General features: G+C 50.5%; 1 protein-coding gene across 1 annotated transcript in view; it reads right to left on the reverse strand.

Annotated features, from left to right (window-relative positions):
• Positions 1–19,446, reverse strand: part of Esrrb (estrogen related receptor beta) — a 160,895-nt gene extending 141,449 nt beyond the window's left edge. The window contains exon 1 of the mRNA XM_013155363.2: positions 19,253–19,446. Within this exon, the coding sequence (XP_013010817.1) occupies positions 19,253–19,254 (2 nt within the window). The 5' untranslated portion in view covers positions 19,255–19,446. The remainder of the gene's footprint in view (positions 1–19,252) is intronic.
• Between the last annotated feature and the right edge of the window lie 1,991 nt (positions 19,447–21,437).

Genomic DNA, 21,437 nt, shown 5'->3' on the forward strand with positions numbered 1-21,437 from the left:
GGACACAGGTGCTGCCTTTCTTGCATCTTTTTCCTGGTTTTGGGGATGGAATGCAGGGACTCACACAGGCCAGGCCAGCACCCCATCCCGAGCCCCCACATCTCTGAGTGCACGGCTAAGGCCATGGAGCCCTGTGCCCGCATGTCACACATATTCACTCTCACGTGAGGCAGATATTCTGATCATCCCCTGTGACGGATGAGGAAACTGAGGCACAGATTGGTGAACTCATGAATGGAGCCACACAGTCACTGGTCTTGACTCAAGAGCTGTCACAAGCACTGGCTGGTTACCACCTTGCACCAAGGCCATGGGGATGTTTAGTCCCCAGAGAGGGAGTCATAAGGAGGTGGGCAAGGGGACTCAAAAACACCCCAAGATGGGTACTTGGATTGTAGCTAAGGAGAATGAGGAGCCTGGAACAGTGCCACTTTCCCTCTGGCCACTGGGAAGGCCTTATTCTGGTCCAGGCGTCTCCCCTAGTTCCAGGGAGAGCGGGGACTGGCTGACCCCTGAGAGGGAACACTTAGCCTCACATCTCCCTACCCTCCCTCCAGCAGGGAAAAGCCAGTCACAGGCTCTCAAGCAGGGGCTGCTGCTGCTACTGACTTCGGCCTGCAGCTCAGATCCTCCATGGCTGGCCTCGCCCGTGTTCCCAGGTTTTCCTGAGCCCCTCTCCTGTTCCATGTCTGGACTCAGCCTGTCCTCTGCATGTGCTGTTCGGTCTGATGGAGACACCACCTTCCCTCCTCTGTGTACCTGATCCGGCTGGAGTCCCTACCCTTCACCAGGTCCCTGTAGTCCTCCACAGCAGCCCTCTCCTCTTCCTCTCAATGCTTGCTGGCCTGTGCCCCTGCTCCAGGGAGGGTCCCCAGCCTTGCATCCTGGAGGCCCTGCTTGCTCACCACGGACCACCTTGGGCTAATAACACCAGGACAGAGGAAGGAGCAGCCTGGGTCAGTGGCCACCACGGCTCCTGGTCAGGGACACTCATAGCCACCTTCATGGCTCCTGCTTTGGGTTGCAGGGGTGAGGAGAGGGTGTCTTAGGAGCTGCCACCAAAATCACTCTGCCAACAACAGTGTAAGGTATGGCATCTCTCTGGGACTGGCCAACCTCTGCCACTGTGCTGAGTGGGGTAGGGATCAGGTCAAAGAGTTTATGGGACTTACGCTCTTGGGAAGACAGAGACTGAGTCGGGATCCCAACATATAGCTCTGGCCAAAAAAAATATTTCAGGGGTCAGGGCCAGAAGGCAGTTGTGTAACTGCTTCCTGCAGTCCAGGGTGTCCCTCAGGCAAAAGGCTTCTTGCCCCACAGGGGCTGCTGCAGAAGGAGGACATGTCAGTTGGCCACCAGCAGGGGGAAGAGGGTTCTGAGCCAGAGACAGCCCTGTCAGTTGGAAGAGGGGAGCAAGCTGATGCCTGGCTCATTGGCTCTTCTATGTGACACCCCTGCCCCGACCCTCACCCACCCCACCCTCAGCCACACTCCATCCCTGCCCCTCCCCCTCCTTCCCTCTCCCACCCACGCCTCCCCAAGGACAAGCAAAGTTATTACAATAATGAATTAGCCAGCCCGCTTACTGCCGCCACTGGCGAAGACAATTATCAACCCCCCCATCCCTAGCCGCCGCTTGGTTCCCTCATAAAGACAGGCTTTTGGGGCCGCTTTGTGCTTTGATTGGAAATGAAGAGATTGCTAATTAGGGAGCACCTGCTGGGACCTGGGCTGGCAGGAACAACGGCAGGACGGACTGAGAGGCCACGGCAGGCAGGCCAGCAGGCGTGTGTGTGTGTGTGTGTGTGTGTGTGTGTGTGTGTGTGTGTGCATGCGTGTGGCAGGGGTGGGGGTGGGAGGAGGCAAGGGAAGAACAGAGAGCCAGCGCCAAACGGACACCTCTGTGATTTAATCCAATTCCCATCCACCCTACCTTGAAGCTGTAAACAAAACCCAGACATTTTATGGAGCTTTTCACCTTTTAAAGGATGCTAATTTGTTTATGGGGGGCTGTAATTCTGCCTGTGTTTGCATAGGTCAGTGTCTGGCGTGTGATGCTAGCACACAGCTGTTTCCAGCCGGGCCAGCCAGTGTTGCGATGTGAGGACTTCCCAGCCTCCTGCAGATGGGTAAGGACAGGGAGTTGGCACACAGAGGTGACCTGATGGCACTGGGTGCTTGGTGCCAGTGACAGGAGCACGAGGTCAAAGAGCAATCAAACTTGAGATTGGTTTGATGATTTATTCTTGGGTTGGGAATCACCCACTTCTCCGCACTCTTTCCAGGGCCATGGGGAGACAAGCTCACTGCTGGCACCGTTCTCAGAATGAAACCTTAATTTGACACTGGCAGTAGTGGCTAGAGACACACAAGCACCCAGCTTCTTTTTCCTAGATATCATGTTACGCTGGCTGATGAGGCTGTGACCCATGTTGGGAGCCTGACTTTTCAGTCCTCCCTCCCTGTGTAGAGTGGATTCCACTGAGCAACTCTTGTGGGGAAGAAGTCAGAACACATGATGGGACCAGAACAGGAGAGATGTCGTCTGTCAGAGGGCTTTTCTGAGAAGGAAGGAAGTGGGCTGAGTCGTAAAGAAGCCTGGGGGTCAGGACCCAGAGATGCCACCCAGCCTGCCTTGTGTAAGCAGTGAGTTCAGTCGAACCAGCAGGTGGCTCAAGGGTAGTGCCAGGGTGGAGGATGTGGAGCATGGAAGGTGCATGGGGAGCCGTGGGGCTGGGGTGCAGGGGAGGGCAGCAGTTACACCCACATGCGCCAGGGCACATGCCTGGGCATAAGGCTATCTCTGCACCATGTGCAGCTGGAGAGTTCAGGAGGACTTGGAGAGGTGGTCCTAGACCGTGACTTGTGGTTAGGGCACTCGTCACCCCCAGGTCAAGTGTTACTGCTTCCCCCGCTCCACTGTCTGCCTACACTTAAGATATCTAAAAGTCACAGAGCATTGGCAAAAATGCATGTGTCTTGTGCTGCGGCTCACCGCAGGAGGTGGGGACCCTCATATACATCCTGGCTTGGCGTGTGTACTAAACTGTGGGTTCTCAGACCACCCACCTCAGTTTTCCACCTATAAAATGGGGAGATACTCCGTGCTTGCTTGGGGTCTCCTCTGCAGCTCTGTTAACCCCAAGTGCTATCAGACATTGCACAGCATTGGAGGTATAGAAGTAGGAGCAAATTTATGGCATGAGAATCAGGGTGGGTGCTTGTATCATGGGAAGCTCTAAAAGGCCACTGAGGAACAGCATGCAAGGAAAAGGCCCAAAGCATAGACATACAACTATGAGCTGTTTCAGACTCCAGTGCTGCCATTCAGCTGCTGAGTCCCTGTGGGATGGTCATTGAACTCCTCTGGGCCTTAACTTTCCCAGCTGTACAATGGGTATGGAGGATTCCAGCATCCACTTGAATGGGAAGGGATGATAGGAACCAAGTAGAGAGCCCAGCTCACACTGTGTGCTGAATAATGGGATTGCTTTGTTCTCTGCTTCATCACCATCCTTACGAGATGTGTAGTTTCCCATGGAACCACAGTAGAAAACCTGCCCTGTCACTCAGTGTCCTTATCTTTTCCTTTCCAAGTGATGTAGTGAGTGTCTCTGCTTTCTGAGACACCTGTCCTGTTTTCCCTTTTGACTGTAGTGAGCACCAGTACCTTCTGAGGCATCTCCAGGTCTGCCAAAGAGAAATAGAAAAGTTGGCAGAGCTCCAGGAGGCAGAGGGTAAAGTTCCACTTTGCTCCCACCCGGAGTTCGGGGTCCATCAGGGCATTTGGCAGCTACAGAGGCAGGAGACACTGTCTCTTGAGAGGACCCTTTGCCAATTCCTGGCACAGGCTGAGGAACATGAAGGACAGTGGGCCCTCTGCCTGGCAGCCTGGAAGCCCCTGAAAAAGAGACTAAAACTCAAGCCTGAGGGGCTGCAGGCACAACTGTGTGGTCACCAGGCTCAGGCTGAGCCCACGCACTGCAGCTCCAGCAGATGGTGGGCTGTGCACCCCTGAGCCCTCCCTATGCCCAGGGAGACACAAACGTGCCAAGACCTGGAAAAAGCAGCTGGCAGGAAGGGTGCTTGGGCCCCTCTCTGCATCTGGCACAGCCAAAGAAAACAGCTGTGGCCATCAGTGGTGCAATTAGGTCCTGAAGAAGAGGAGGGCCAACATCCTCCAAAGCAAACCTGGCTCTTCCCTTCTCCCCACAGCTACCATCAGCTTCCAGCATCAGCCAAGTTGTAGGACTGACTAATGCTATGACCATCAGAACTCCTCCACTGCTGTGCTTTTGTGGCCACGCAAACCCTAAGGCGTTCACCACCTTCAGCCATAGGGCCACAAGAAGCGCAGAGCCCAGGGCTGGTGCTTCCTCAAACCTCACCCCACTTAACCATCGCAAAACCCCATGAGGCTGGATTTTACTGTGCCCTTGCACAGATGAGAAAATCTCAGTGCAACAGCGTAGTGCAAACTTCCCAGGGACGATGAAGCTAAGGAGTGGCAGAGCCAGAACTCAAATCCAGACTTGCCCAAATTGAAAGTTAGACTTTTATCACCTCCTAAGCTGGCATCAGGGTCCTGTGGGCATCTGTGCAGGCCCTGTAAGCATGGGCTCCTCATTGTGCATCAGGCGTGCTGTTTGGTTTTGGCAGGTGGAGTGTAGGCAGGTGTTGGGACCAGCTAAGGAGCTTCTGAGCATTCTGCAGATACACAGCGTCAACACACATGCCCCAGGACAGATGTGACAGGTGTGTGCTCCTGCAACCTGGACTCTGGTGAGGATCAGCCATGGATGCTGGACGCACAGTATGGAACCGTTTCTTTCCTCCTGGCTGTGTGTCATCACCAGGGAGGCCTCAGGGAGGAGGTGTTTTAAAATAAATATAACAAACAAGCTGTTTGGCTGAGGGCTGGGGCAGGGGGCTTCAGTGTGTGGAAATGCCATAGTAGTCATGCATTTTAGGTGGATGGCTGAGAGGAGGGGCCCGGGTAGGAATGAGGCATTCATGGGGAGACACTTCCAGCCTTTAGGGGTTGGGATGAGCTGACAACCTGGAGTCACCGAGCCAGTGATTCCCCATGGACTGGAACCTACGGTGTTCCCAGAAGCAGATGTTCGGGCTCAGTGGTTTAGGAACTGGATAAGGTAGCGACAGAGGCAAACAGGTCTGAGCACAAAATGTGTCTCTATCATTTCCAGACCTGCGATGGCCCATAGTGGGCTGATCTTGGAGCCCGTCAGCTATAAACTGGGGATGCCGCCCACCTCAGTGGATTGCCATGGAGATGAGATGCCGCGATTCCCAAAGAACTCTCCCCAGTGCTCTAAGCATAGTCTGTTAGCAAGACCAGTTCCGTGGTCCCCACCTGTTTGCCTGCTTGTCCCTTTCCCGGAGAGGGGGTGGGGACTACAACCAATGAAAGCAAGCAGGCTGCCCTGCCTGCTCCATGGGACCCTCCCAACTAAACTTGTATTTTGGGCTCCAAAGGAAAAGGACTAATCTTGGAATTTTTTTCTGTGCAAATCCAGGTACATGGTCATTTGTAACACTGCTATGTAGGAACAGATGATGGCTACATAGCCCACCTTGGCCTTTTGATGAAGGCAAGTCAAAGGCCAAAGACAATCCTGGAGGGAAGGAATGGGGGGAGCTCTTAACTACATACACAGGGCCTGGAGGAGAGCTGTCCTCCATGTCCACCTCTGTGGGACAGCTTGCTCTGAGAGAAAGAGAAAGAGAGAGAGAGAGAGAGAGAGAGAGAGAGAGAGAGAGAGAGAGAGAGAGAAGAAAAAGACAGTACCCAAGGTTTGAGCATTGACCATTTTTAAAGTCTCTGTCTTGGTGGCCTGGAGTCATTGTACCTACCATCCTAGTACTCTTCATGGCCCTAACATGGGCTCAACCTGGACAGCAATGGAAACCCAGACTCCGGGGAGATCCTCAGGGCCATGGGGGAGCAGGAAGGGCACCCCCTCATATGCTCTCTGCTGGATTCTTCTTGCTGCCAGCTGCAGCCTCTCCTGAGCACCTCCCTCACCGGGGCACTCTCAGCCGCTGTCCGACTGACTGGGGGAGAACTGACCCATCTCCTTGCCTGACGGTGGGACTTGGGTTGCTCCTTGGGGGGCACAGGCTGGGTCTGGCCCAAAACTGAACCCCTGAGTTCACTTGGCTTCCTCGTGGCCCTCCTTTCCTCTAGGTTCCTAGGTTCCTCCGGAGAACACTCTTACTTCTGTTCTGCTTCTGGGGAGCCTGACCCAAGACAGTGGCTGCCACACCTCCTTGATGCCTTCCCCAAACAGCAGAGTGATGGCAGAACCTAGGAACTAAGGACATGCCCAAGCCCACCTGGCAGGGACACTTACATTCCTCCACCTGCGATAAGGCACAACTTAAACAAGAGACTCTCTGCCTGGGGCAGATGCCAGGACCTGCAGCAGACCCAGAATCAAGGGGAACACAGAAACCTCCCTCGGCATCACTCCAGCCTGGAGACCCAGAGCCTAAGTCATACCTGCCATTCAGAAAGCCAATACATCCTGCAGCTCCCCCCAACATCCTGACACGTCACTCTGCTTCTAGCCGTTCATCAGAAAACTTTAATATTCCTATGAAAAGAGAGACTGAAAAACAGGGTCTGTAGGAATGCCGAGCAGGGCAAGGAAAAAAAGTCCTTTAGGAAAGGAGATGCCAAAGACAAAGAGAGGTGTCCCCTGCTAGACGCAGTGGTGCGCCCCTGTAATCCCGGAGACCTGAGAGGAGGAAGCAGGAGGACTGAGAGTTGGAGCACAGATTGGGCAATTTAGGGAGACTCCAAATACAAAATAATTCCGGTGGTGGAGATTTTGCCAAGCATGTGTGAGCCCCTCAGTTCAATTCTTAGTGCAACCAACCAACCAATCAACCAATCAATCAAAACAACAACAGAAGGAAAACCTGTCCCCTGAATTGACTAAGCATCATCAGCAGTCTAACTCGGCCTTCCAGTGTGATACCTGGACGATCACATCAGTGACTGCAGACACCGGCCAGCATCTCCGGCCATGCAGCGCAGCTCAGAGGGGAGCTGCAGGCTGTGAGCACCTTGAGGGAAGCCCGAGGAACAGCCCCCTGGCCTAGAAGGCCACAGACACAGAGAGGACAAACACTTGGTCCCAGCGAGCGCGTGCTGGACTCAGTCCAAAGTGGGGTGGCATTCTGACTCTCCCCTGGAACGTGATGAGTATCCCAAGAGCCAAGGTGGGCAGATTGAGAGGAGATCAAGGTCACAGGAAAGCAGGTGAGGAGTCTGCTGCGGCGCCTGTGACCTGCCTCCCTCCCTCGCTCCCTGGTAAGAACACTGGGAGGTGGCACAGGGTAGACACAGCCACATAGAGGAAAGGACACATACGTGTCCCCCCACCCTGGGAGTTAGGGTCCCATTATAGTGGCAGGAGAGGTGAAAGACCACAGTTCTGGGTCCCGGAAAGATGAGATGTGTAAAGAGCAGGGTGGGGAGAACAAAACGTGAAACCCGAAGGCGTTGCTGTGGGCTGACTGAGGCGGGTATAAAGTCAGACACGGAGACAGCTGGGGGGACAGGAAGGTGGGCACTCCTGGAGCAGGGGCGACGGGAATGTGCTTTCTGAGCGCGCACCAGCCCGGCGCGCTTCTGACCACCTGTTAACTCAGGGATGAGGTCTGCGTTCTGCCAACGTGGCCACCTCCCCCTCTGCCAACGTGGCCACCTCCCCCTCTGCCGAGGTTTCTGAAAACCGGTTTATGGAAAAGCAAGACTGCAAGAAGGGCAGAGGAGCAAAAACAAGGTAACAGAGCCCTTCATTGGGGGAAGCACCTGTCATAGTATTTACAAGGAGGCCGGAGCTGGGGACCAAAGCTAGAGTTCCAGGGTCTCTTGTGCACGCGATTTTTAAGGAGTCACTCAGCACATTTCTTTTATTTTTTCCTTCTCCCTTCTTTTTTTTTTTTTTTCACTTTTTTTCCCCTTTTTTTCTTTTTATCGGTACCGGAGATTGAACTCACGACCACCTGCTTGCAAGGCAGGTGCTTATACCCCTGAGCTAAATCCCCAGCCCTCCTTCTTTTCTTTTAAAAAAAATTTTATTATTGTTTTGTGTGTGTGTGTGTGTGTGTGTGTGTGTGTTACTGAGGCATGATTTCCGTAGCACTGGCTTCTTTTACAAATTTATTTTTATTTTTAATCATTATTTTCGTGGTACTGGGGATTGAATCCAGGGCCTTTGCACTGAACTACATCCCCTGCCCTTTTTAATTTTTTATTTTGAGACAAGATCTTCCTAAATTGCTAAGCTGCCCAGGCGGGGCTCAAATTGCAATCCTGTTCCCTCAGTCCCCCAGAGTTTTGGGATTACAGACATGTACCACCATGCCTGGCTAGCACGTTTCAAAGAAAATAAATAGAACCATGGAAACTTTGAAAGTGTTGAACCAACTTCAATGTATGTGTAAATGATGCAAAAGGGTACGCATGTGTATTTTACTGATGCCTGTTCATACTCAGACGTGTAGTATGTTGTGAAGGCAGCACTAGATGGTAAAATTTACTATCTTGGCGACCTTAAGCAAGATCCTCAGTGCTTTAATTCCTCCTTCTGTAAAATGGGAATAATTATGACACCTACGTCTTTCAATAATTACAAGGATAAATAAGGCGAATTACACAGTTTCCAGAATATAACAGATCCTCAAGAAATGCCTCTTTCCTTTCCCCTCACTCAGAAGAGTAATTGCAGAGGTACGATGTGTGAAAATGTCAAGAAACCAGGCCAGCACCCAACAGCAGTGTGGGGAACAGCAAAGAAATGTCTCTGGGAATCGCCATGATTAGGGACCAAGAAATGGTGCAGTTAATGTGAGGAGAGATTATTGTTGGGTGGGGGGAGCACAAACCTTCACAATCCGGAGCGAGGAAACGACCCTGAACAATTGTTAAAGCTTTAAATTCACAATGTGGTTCATCCCCAAAGTGAAAACTGCTGGTTAGAGAAAAGACGAGGTTTTAGGGGCTCGAGAACAAAGCATGTCCCCAGGCTCAGTATGGAAATGACAGAGAGCAAGACCACCTGAACTGCGGAAGCCCGATTGTCAGAACCGTTCTTCTGGGAAATGTGGTGCAGGACTAGGGAAGGTCTGGGATCAAGGGTCCAACATATAAAGGAATCATTTCTAAGTCTTATAAATGGCAAAAATAGTAGGGGAAAGGGGCACAGAGACCAACAGAAGAAGACTTAAGGACTTAGGGGAGGTTATTTCAGAAATAAGTTAGAAACAGTGAAAAGAGTGGTCACACCACGATTAATGATAAAATCAAGGCCATTTGTAAAAAAAATGAAAGAAATCTTTACAAGAGAGTACAAAGGGATGCAGCAAATGGAGAAGAGATACTTTGGGCTCTGGGGACTCTTTGTTTAGCAAGTCTTCAAATGTAATGTTTCTAAATCAGAGTAAACTAAAGGAGGAAACAGAAGCAGGCAGTACAATGGTCATGTAATGATCAGCATGGTAGTTAGAAACCACTGCATTCCTATGCCATGTACAGTGAGGTTTGTAGACGCTCAATTTACATTTTCTTACAAAGAGATTTTCCAGTTCACACCAAGAAGGCGTGAGCCTCCAGCCCAGAGGGAGTGACAGAGGGTCCAGAGGGAAGAAACGAAAGACACTAAGCACAACTAGCTAGGCTGTGGCACTGTGGGGCTGGCCGCGGAGCTGGCGTCTACTAGGGTCATTTCTTTCATTAGTAGCTACAAAATGAATTCGGTGCCTGTCATGACCAGACTCTGTGCTGGGAGATGGTGTCCCAGTCCCTGCCCACAGGGTGCTTCATTGTGGAGGGGAGCACTGACACCCTGACAGCTGTGACACAAGAGGGCTGCTGCTCAGCAGACACACAGACATCAGGGCTGGACACAGGAGTGCTTGGAGATTGTCTGGTCATCCATCCTTCTTACAGACAAAGGAACAAGCAGAGAGAGACAAACTGAGACCTGGATCACGCAGAAGCGTCTGATAGTGGCTCCTGGCAGCAGATGTGACAGATTGCTCAATGTGCTGATGTAAAAATCGGTTTTATTTCTGAGAGCAGTGTGGTGGCCACCACAACACTGTTCAGCCACATCAGGAGGGGGTTGTGGTGTGAGGTAATATTGCCGATATTTCTAGCAAATGGATTCCACGGCTTTATTTACAGTGCTTCCACTTGGCTCCTCTGTGCCTCCATTTCCCACCTTAATTGATTAGGTACCCCAAAACTCAGTGGGATGAGAAGTGAAGCCCAAGGAAGCCAATGCCAACGTGAGCACTTGGCAGATGGCTATGGGGAATTCTCTCCTAGGCACATTTCCCTCCTCTCCTGAAACTTTTATATCCCGACCACCTCTTATGTCTGGTTCCTGGCCATGTGTGGACTTTTTTTGTATTATACAATTTTATATAAATGGTGTTATCCTCCCATCTCTGAAAATCTATGGAACACTGCTCCTTACTGCCCCAAAAAATCCACTAAGACAATTCACTAGATTAACAGTTGGCCCTGCTTTGAAATGTGTGTCCCCAAGGATAGGGAACTGGCTGACGATTCTGCACAAGAAAGATGCCACCTCCATGTGTCTGTTGCCCGAGAGCAAAGGCTGAACTTGCAGGGACACATTTCCATCTCTTAATCCCTCCTCCAGCACCCCAAGTGGTACTTGATCCCTGCTGGCTTCCCAAGGAGCAACACCAGATGGGCATCTGAAGGCAGACTTAACCCAAGAGTCATTACATGAGGGTGTTCTCAATTGAGTGCCCTTGAGTAAATAGTAATTACATGTTCCTTCTAGATTACTTGCAGCCTGAGACAAGAAAAAGGAGTCATGGATGGCTAACCACAATACCCTTAATGTGTACACGTGCGCGCACACACTCAGGCTGTCCACACGCGTAGCTTCAGAATGTTCCCTAGAGAGCCTGATGGCAGGTCCACACGTCCCTTGCAATGCCACCAGTCAGGCCCCTGAGGAGGCATCAGAAACTGCCCTCCCCTGTTCACACTCTATTCCTCCTGAGTTCTCTACCAAATGTGGAAAAGAAACAATCTCTGAGTGTCATGCACGGGGAAGAGGAATTGGCCTACACAGAAACTATCCTGCTGCGGTGACTGGGACATGCGTGGACACACAAGACCATTTATTTAAACCACTTCCCACCTTTGCATCTGCACTTTGGCAGCCACACATGCTAAGCTCTGGAGAGCAGATTTCCATGGGAGGCGAAAGGGTGACCGGCTCACCCCAGACTGCAGACTGGGAATGGGGGGTGTTCATATTTCACACCGGGAGGTAACTGGATATGGGAACGCAGCTACCTTTGGCAGGGAATGGTGGAGCCCTGGGGCATGTCTTTAAATCACCTCCAGAGCAGTGTGTTTTACTGTCCAAAGGGACTAGCAATGTAAGGAGTTTGCAAGTTTCCTCCCTCTTGGCCTTTCTGGCACAGGGTCCTGGAACATGATCACAACAGTCAAAATGTCACCTTCCTCCTCCACAACAAAGGCTCCGAGGGCTTATGACCTAGCAGGCACTTTTCAAGGGGCTCCTTTCATCGCCCCCATTTTACAGTGGAGAAACGGGGTAATGTGAAGAGGTGGCATCTGGGCTGCATTTGGTACGATGGGCAGAGGCCCAGTGCTTTATCCACAAAAGCTGCTGCTTACTCGGACAGCTCCGGAGGGGTCACCATGCCTGGGAATCAGTCAGTCTCATCTGGTAAGCACTTGCAGTTTTAAAGAAAGGTTTTTCTCTGGTTTTATTTTAGCTGTATGCCGGTCTTAAGAGTCTCAGAGCAGGGTCAGGTCCCTTTGGCAGGTGAAGAAAGAAAGCAATAGCAAAGCTCAGTGTCCCCTGCGTGGCAACGCCTCTCTCCAATCGCAGGGCTCTCCTTTCTGATGCTGCCAAAGGACATTAGAAAACTTGGGGGCTGGGGATTTAGCTCAGCGGCATAAGCACCTGCCTTGCAAGCAGGCAGTCGTGAGTTCGATCCCCAGTACTGATAAAAAGGAAAAAGACAAAAAAAAAAAAAAAAAGAAAAAAGAAAACTTGGAAGGCTGGGTGCCTAGTGTTGGGGCTCCTCTAGATGTGTGGGAGCCTGCACACTCTTTCTGGGTGGGAGCATTGGGAAGGAAGGAGCAATAAGATCATAACAAAATGATGGCCTCTGCCAAGTAAAACAAAAATCAAAGCAGCAGAATTTGAATCTGTGTTTTTAAACTAGTAGCCCTGAGCCAGTGTCCACTAATCTGATGGGCTTGCAGATAGGGGAAGGTGAGGACAGAAAAGTATTGTAAATCAAAAAGGCCCACCCAGGAAAAGCCACAGGTGAGCCCACAGCGCAGGATGGGAAAGACACTGGCCAACTGACGCACGGTTATTGGTTGTATTATGAACACAATGTTCGGGGTTCATCAGAGCCAACAGTTCTGAATGTGTATGTTCTTAGAGCTGGAGGGCCCCAGAGGTCTCCTGGAACCCCTTGTTTGTAATGGAGGGGACTGAGTTCCCAGTAGTATGAACACCCTCATTACAACTGCCCTGGGGCGTGGGCCATCTGGTATCTGCCACCTGCCACAGCATGCCAAGCTGTCCTCTGATTCTCAGAGCCAGCATGCAAGCAGCCCTCAACCTAGGACCTCTTTCCAGTTGGCTTTATTGTTCAACTTTGAGTGTGTGTGTGTGCGCGCATGCGCGCATGTGTGTATGTGTAGCTGGAGACAGTCTCGCTATGTAGTTCGGCTGGCCTTGGACTCACTATGTGGCTCAGGCTGGCCTCAAATTCATGCCAGTCCTCCTGTTGCAGCCTCCCAAGTGCTGGAATTACATGCACGGGCAGAGAAGGTATGGGAAAACCCTATACACTCTCCTCCCACCTCCCCTGGCCCACCTGTGTACACAATAGCACAGAACTTTGGATACTCTTGGGGTGGAAAGACCTTTCCTGAGATGATTCAGGAAGCAAACAATTCATGGCATTTCTCTGTCTACTTCTGTCTCCTCACTGCCAGTAACCCTGAAACATGCACACACACAGCCTCATCAGCAATAATTTCACTCCTGAATATTGCTAGAAAGATCACTAAGCCAAGCTAATCAATTGTTGTGGCCAGGAATTGGTCCCCAAGAGATGCTGGACTTTTTGCAGCTGTCATTTGACCCTTGGCAGCCTTCGCGGTTACACCATCCTCCAAACGTGAGCAGAAATGCTCTTCTGGGGGAAGATTTCAGTACCTAAAATGATGTTCATAACTCGACACCTTTCAGAAGCCTTGTCTGTGCTAATGAAAGCAGACACTTTGGAAGGCTTCAGAAGGAAGGTCTCCCTCTCATGTGCACCCCCTGGGAGCTGAGTGGTTAAAGCACAAGGAGGAACGCAGTCTGAACAGCCAAGGGGAAGCAGGTACAGCTCAGAAAGGGGAGAGGGAAGAACATGAAAGTGAGGGAAACAGTCACAGGAGAGATGCCAGCGAGCAATTAAATCTCACACTCCCTTAGACAAAGCCCCCACCCCCGTCTCTCAGGGCTGGGGCAGTGACCATGATCAGTGGGTCAAGAGCTGCTGCAGTACTCTGGGCAGGACATTCATAGCTTCAAATCCCTCCCCTGAGATTAAGGGATCAGAGGTGCTCTCCTGAGAAAAGAGATTCTACAATCCCTTTGCATGTGTGTATTGAACTCATATTATGTGTCAGGCACAGCACTAGGCACTGACTTCACAGGTGAATAACAAGAGGGACAAAAGCAAGTCGGCGGTGACCACTCGGGTGTTTAGTAGTAGTATCTACCAATTGCTGGAGGATGGGGAGCAGAGAGGAGAGAGTGAGGACAGGAAGACTTTAAAGTTTGGTGGCATTGAGATTCATATTCCTTTCTCCAATCATGAAGCAATTAGACCATCAAAGGGGAGAGAAGAGAAGGAGGCCCATTGCTTGGCTGCATTGTGAGTCCTCACACAGAGACACACAGGAGTGTTTGGGACCCAGTCCAGGCTGTTCACAAGAGGATATTTCTTGCAGCAGCTCGGGTCTATGTCTACTGGCTCAGGCACTCATCTGTCGAGCAGTCACAGTGAGAGAGAGGAGGGCAGAGCGGTCGCCCACTGTCCTGCAGGTGCAGCTGGGTTGGCTTCAGAGCAGGACTGCCTGGCCTGCCCTTCAGGTACAGCCCAAACTGCTCTCAGGGAATGTGGCGTACAGGAGGAACTTGGTGACTCAGGATCCAAACTGCTCATTGGAATCTGAGCCAGAGCCAAGAGGGCAGGTGAAACTCTGGGTGCTGCTGGGAGCCCAGCTGTGTCCTCAGTTCTCCCAAGTGGTTTAAAAGCCACTGCATTCACAGGTGAGAGGATCCCCGGGGTGCCCATTGAGGGTGCAGCCGGAGGTCTTGCTAACTGGACACACCACCGACCTCCACCTCTTTCAGAGGAAGTCACCCTGGGGGAGACATGCTGGGGGATGCTGTCCCTGGGATCTGCAGAGGCACTTCAGTGCATCTTGTCCATCCAACAGACCATGAGCCAGCTTCTATTGTTATCTCCCTTAGCAGAGGGCAGGGGCAAGACCTTGAGTGTCTGGGCAGCTCTCATCTCACTGCTGAGAAAGGGTGTTGCCAGGGTTCAGACTCTGGCTGTTTGCTCTTAACTACAGGCGTGTGTATTAGGTGGGGGCAGAACAGGGGTAAAGCATGGGCCCTGGTCCTGGGAGCTCCTGGTCTAGTGCATGCAGGATAGGGCGAGATCAGCTAGGGCTGTCAAGCCTTCACAGAAAGGCTGGTGTAGATATAGAGGAAAGCTACGACAAGGCTCATAGCCGCTGTGCCCAAGTACCTGGGCAACAAAAAACCAGTGACTTCACAGAGAGCACACTGCTGCCCCGTGCCACTGCTGACCTGAACAGGGAAACAAGCCCAGAGGAAAAGAGAGGAAACTGCTCACCTGGTGGCACAGGACAGGACGAGTGCCCTCAGAGCAGGCAACTGCCCTGGTTTGGGACTCCTGCCCTTCCTTTCCATGCTGGAGAAGGAAGCCTCACTCTAGGGGCCCACAGGCCTATTGCAGCAGCCATGTGACCCTGACTGTCCCCTCTCTTCTATGGTACCCCAGATAATGAGGGCACAGAGGGGCCTGAAGGCTCGCCTGGACTTCAACTGGACCTCAGCCTGGCCTTGACATTGCATGACCTTGGCCAGTTGCCTGTGGCCTGCTCTGGGTGGAGATCGGGATCCCTCACCAGCGTTCACCTGGGCAAGTGGGCTGGAAAGCCTTGAAGTCCTCCTGGGAAGAGAGCAGAGCAGGAGCACCAAGAGACCTGGCCGAGCAGAAGTCAAAGCTGGAACAGTGGACATGCAAGTTGACTTTCCAAGGGGAAACACTCTGCCTTTCAGAGGAGTCACCTCTCCACTCCTTTAGCCCCACCGGGCAACAAGGGGGTCACTGTGGCTGCTGGCAACTGAGCCATACTCCTGTCTCGTGTCCTCACCTCCGATAGCGCAGTAGAATTGACCTGGGGTATTGACGGGCACACCACCCCTCCAGGCCCTCGGTGAGCCAGTCTGCTCTGGGGTGGGTGGTGGGACTTTCTGCTGAGCACTTCAGCCCACTCTGCGATCAGTTTCCCTTTTCATTCTGTCAAACGAACCCCTCTCTCCACCCAGGTCTGCCTCATCATCCACTTTGCCCAGCCCTGAAGTTGTACAGCAGCCTGAAAATGCTGATGGCTTAACTGGTTTAATTTTTTTTCCCCAGCAGCCCTGAGGGGTTTTAACTCTTTCCTCCTGCAGAAACCCAGCTTTTGGAGTTGAATGTTTAAACTCTCACTGGGAAACTCATAAATATTCGGAGTCACTCTCTCCCTCTCTGTTTGATTAGGAAATGAGCCTTTAACTCAATGTAATCCCCAAGCCATTAACAAAAAAGCCCTCAACAGCTCCACTATTAGAATTTCACTCTTAACCCGCTGAGGATTGAATTAGATTAACATAACTACCCACAATCTGAGTTTATTTTCTGTGCCAGATAGAAATGTGTTTTCAGGAAAGGCGAGAAGGGGGAGGGAATGGAGGAGGGAGAGAAAGAGGGGGGAGGATAATGAAATGTAAAAATAGAGATAAGAGAAAGATGGACAGATATACTGTAGGAGTGTAGCGATAGGCAGGCAGAGCTGTGCTGTGGTCTTTGGTTTAAAAATTCTGCCAGCTGCTATTTTTTATTTATGGGTATTTGGAGAGACCTTAGCTATGTAAAATGGTTTGGATTAGGGAAGCACTTTCCAGTTATTTGCAATTCCTTCTTCCTGGAGATTGATGGTCCTGCACCTGAGCTTGCCTTTTCCAAAGCACCTGCTCATTGTCCCCAATTTGGGAGGAGGTCAGGACTGGATTCCTAGGGGCTCCAGGGAGGGAGGCCACATAAAACAACGGTGCATGCCCACAGGCAACTGCTCACTTACATCCAGAGAGATAAACAACGACAAGCAGGGAATGGCTAGATTCTGCAGACATGAAGTCACTGACAGCCCCGTGACCAATTGCATTTAGGAAATCAGTATGGAAAAAAATGAGTTTGATGGGAGCTCAGACCACATAAAATTAATCGTTATTGAAGCAGAAAGTAAGTAATCAGAGGTGGCCTTATGCAAATATACTGGTTTCCCTCAATTGCATCTCTATAAAGCCCAATGGGCAAAACCACATCCTGATCTTTGGGGTGGAAGCCAGGGACTCCATCACACTACCGAACAGGCTCCCAACCCAGCTGGAAGCATCAGAGAGCAAGGGAAGGGCCAGTTCTGGCCTAACTGTTCCCACAAATATTCTTCTCTGTGGACCCATAACACTAATGAGAGCACAGGACTTGTTCAGGAATGTGACACTCTCTCCCACCGCATTTAATCAGGAGCAGGGCCAGCCAGGCCCTGGTGCATGTTGGGGAGGGAAGGAAGGATTTGCTCTTGCACTGAAAGGTTACCAAAAAATGCCACCCTGTCTCTAAAAAGCCACTGAGATGGGAAAGTCCTGCCAGTTCAGCTTTGCCAACAGCAGCCTGTCTGACTTCTAAGTGCAACATCTCAATCACTTGATGCATGTGAGCTTTAATTAACAGTAACCCACCAAAGCCTGCTCCAGGGCTACGGTGGGAAACCCTTAGCAGGATAGGTTTATCAACACAGTCCTTGTAATAGAGAAAATAATAATTACCCTATGTGAATAATTCAGTTAGCCTTTTTTTTGGGGATTTCTTGGACTTTACTTTTCATACTAGGTTTTATTTTTTTAATTTTATTTCATTTTATTTTCTTTGGTATCAGGGATTGAACTCACAACCTCACACTCGCCAAGCAGGCACTTAAGCCACTGAGCTAAATTCCCAGCCCCCATGCTGGGTTGTAATAGTGATATTGACCCTGCTTTTCCCCTTATCCTGGATTTCTCCACTATGAATGTGGTCTTACTACACGGACATGTGAAGTGCACTTTCTAATTTCTTTCTTTCTTTCTTTCTTTTTTTTTTTTTTTTTTTTTTTTTTTTTTGTCTTTTTCGTTTTTATCAGTACCAGGGATCGAACCCATAACTGCCTGCTTGCAAGGCAGGTGCTTATGCCGCTGAGCTAACTCCCCAGCCCCCGCTTTCTAATTTCTTATTCCTGCTTGATCCCGGTCACCCCCCAAAATAATGAATGACGAGATTAAAGACATTAATAACTAAATCCAATGCAGATGAAAATAAGAGCCAAGTAAAGGGAAAGTTAAGGTTTCATAAAAGTCAAAACAAAAAATGAGATCAAATTGCTTCTCTATTGTCTAGCTATGTACACATCTTACTTGCTTTCATCAACTGTTTTGCTGATAAAACTATTTTGTTCATAATCAAACACAGTTCATGCTTATTTGCTTTCCTTAATGCTTTTAAAGTTTAGAAAATACTGTTTCTTTGTTCTGGTGCTGTTTAGCCAAACAAATCAAAATATTGTCCTCAGCAACATAGCATCCGTAGTAAATAGAAATCCCCAATAAAAAGAATGAGGTACCTCTTAAAAGTTGTACATAGGATGCATTAAACATCATGTAAATTTTTTTCAAAATTTAGGGTTATTTTTGCATATATAAGGTGTTATAAGGATGAAACCAGGATGAAAGGGCAGGCGTGGAGATATTTTTATGAGAGAGAGAGAGAGAGAGAGAGAGAGAGAGAGAGAGAGAGAGAGAGAGAGAGAAGGCTCCCCAAGTGGTGCAGGAGTTTTGGAGAATGCTATTCATTATCTAGAAACTAAAGCCCCAGATGTTCCAGGGGAAACTAGTGGCAGATAAACCCTGCGGACCTGGACAGTCTCTGGGGAGGGTCATCTCTGAGCCACCCGACCTGCACACAGCCTGCACACTGTCGGATTGTCTGAAACAAGCAGAGCTTTCACGAGAATTGTAATATTAAGTTTCTCCCTTGGTGAAGGATGCAGACGTATGCACTCAGCAGCCCTGCACACCTGGCTTCATCCTTCTCCACACTTCCTCCCCACCGAGCTCCCCTTTCAGGATCAAGAAAACACACCAAAGCCTGCAAGAAAGACAGATCACCAGCTCTTTTTCTTGACTTCTCAAAGCAAACTTGCTAGGCGGAGGAGGGAAAAAGTCATTTTTCTCTGACGTGCTGTAAAGAAGCTAGTCATTGGGGTGCGGTAACTCTTTGCTGACCCTGGATGCTCCTGGGGTGACCTCAAATCTGGCGGCACCCCTTCATCATCACCTGTCCCTGTGAAGCAGGTCTTCCCCTCCGTCACCTTTCCTGGCTCACCACACCAAATGCTGGAGCTGCCAGCAAATAAAAGTTTTCACGCTGGGAGACATAACCACCCCGCTGAGCCGCGTGTAAACTTTCCCTTGCCCTTTTGATTTACTTACTTTTTCCCCTTGCAAAAACAAATAAAAATGAAAGGGAACCTGCTGATTCCAAATGAGTTTGTGTAACTGTCCCACCCAGCCATTCTGAGACCCTCTGACCTTCCTGCGACAGTCAGAGAAAAGCAACGTTTTACTCCTGACCAAGCAGGGATGCTTTAGAGTGCAGAAAACCAGGATGAAAGAGCAGGCGTGGGAGATATTTTTATGAGAGAGAGAGAGAGAGAGAGAGAGAGAGAGAGAGAGAGAGAGAGAATGAGACAGGGAAGCCTAGGCGAGAGAAGGGAAGGTGTTGGGTAACTCACATGCCTGCGCTGGCTGGAGATGGGCAGCCGTGGAGTGGTCACTCTCAGGTGTTTCCAGTGGCTGAGGACTCGTCGCTCAGCTCCTCCGGCACCAGCTGACAGTCCCCTGTCTGTGTCTCTTTGTGACTAAGGACACAGTACTCCCAAACTATAAATAGATCCCGACTCCGTGATTGATATAACAGGCAGCTGACAAAAAAAAAAAAAAAAAAAATCCAACAACCATAACCAGGTCTTAAACAAAACAGCAGAAAGCTGTGGACGTTCAACCCCATGGAGCCCCATGCAGACTCCACAGTCACCGATGGGCACTGGGAAGGGGGAGCAACGTAGATCATGGGGTGCGGGGGAGGGCCGGAACAAGGGTGAGTGTGAAAGACAATGACGCCTATAGTGGCTCAGCCTCAGGTCACAGGAGAGCTGGTGAGTGCTGGCCTGCAGTGAGCAGAGTGAGGGGAGGAGGCAGGCAGGAGGTCCCAACCCCAGGAAGGGAAGGGCCCCCTGGATCCCGGGACTGTAGCCCATCAGGACCAAGTCAAAGTCCTGACTTGGGAGCATTCGTCAGCTCATGAGTTTTCCACAAAAGTTTCCACTCCTCCTGCCAAACCAGGAGGCAGGGAGGGAGCAGCGCTTTCCTGGCTTGGGCGCCAGGCAGCTTCTTGGGTGCCATGCAGAGGTTCCTGGAATATGGGGGAAGGTGCAGGTAAGGCCCCTGGCAGAGGCTGCGGCTGGCCATGCCCATGAGGCAGGGCCTCCAGACGGCCCAGTGGCCTTCCCAGCAAGGGGTCTACCTGCAGTTGGAAGGCATGCGAGTGCTGGTGTCTCCGCTTTTTCCAGAAAGATTTCCTAGGAGACTAAGTTTTCTAAAAAGGTTTCTTCTTTTGGAAAATGAGCTCTGCTTCTTGGGATACTGACTGGTCTCTAAGAAACAACAGCTGCTCCAGTTCCTGCACAGTTGGGGTAGCCTTCTCAGGTCAGGCCAGCCCCGCTCTGGGAGCTGAATCAGGAGCCAGTTTCCAGAAGATGGGACAGCCTTGGAGAAAGGACAGCAGCATGGCTGCCCAGGGATGAGCCCGATGAGCACTGATTGTGTCCGGAGACCCACTCATGTGATCACATGGGCCACCTGCCTTGATTTTCTGGGTTACTTGTGCATGTTTATATAGGCAGGATTTGCAGTGAGATTTCATTTTAAGAAGGGTTGCTGGAAATGGAGGTACATACCTATAAGCCAAGCACTTGGGAGGCTGAGATAGGAGGGTTTAGGGGGAGATTGAGGCCAGTGTGGGCTACATAGTAAGTTCAAAGCCAGCATAAGCTATCTAGCAAGACCATGTCTCAAAAAACAAAACAAAACAAACAAAAGCCAACCCCCTGTCAGCTGCCTGTTATAATCCTTAGAATACCTGCATCTTCAATTTGGAAGAAGGAGGTGAATTCTCTTCCAATTAGATCTAATCCTGTACCCTGCAGGGTAACAGGAACTCTGTGGGTGCTGCCCAACCTGGAGAAGTCAAAAGCCTTTTCCTATGTAGAACCTCAAATAGTCCCACAGAAACCTGTCACTGGAACAGGGGTTCCACCCAGGTAAAAACCACATATTGGTCTTATTTGCCATCGTGTCCCCAGGGCTACTGTGATGCTTACCACATAGTAAGACCTTCCTGAGTGTGTACTGACTGACTGACAGAATGGATGGATGGATGAAAGGGAAAGAATGGGTGATTCCTAATGATGATTCCCATTTGAGTTCCTCTTTTGTGCTGCTTTGTGAGGATGGCCCTGGAAAGGTAGAGAGTTGGGAGGAGGATTCCAGGAAAGTGTAACCTAATAAGCCCAAACTTTACCCACAGTTCTGGTCTGAGACCCACCATGCTTCTGGTTTTTGGGCCACTATGACCAGGGGCCACCAAGAACTGCTCTCTAACCAGTCTTGGGCACACATGGAGTTGTCAGTGAGTGCCAGAAAGGCAGACAGTGGAGTAGAAGCAGCTCTGCCTGGACCAGACTGTCAGGGACACACTCACTACCAGGTTCCTTTGGTGGGGAGAAACTCTCCTTTTATAGGTGGAGAAGGCGTTTGCTTAGAAAACCCTGTGGACCTGGGCTCAGCTGGACTCTGAATCAGTCCACAATGTCAGTCTCAGCTCTCCCAAGGAAACCAGGCCTTGGCATCTGTATCAGT

The sequence above is a fragment of the Cavia porcellus genome, unplaced genomic scaffold (genome assembly GCF_034190915.1).
Source record: "Cavia porcellus strain 051 isolate PalLab524CR breed Dunkin Hartley unplaced genomic scaffold, mCavPor4.1 scaffold_31, whole genome shotgun sequence".
Lineage (NCBI taxonomy): Eukaryota > Metazoa > Chordata > Mammalia > Rodentia > Caviidae > Cavia > Cavia porcellus.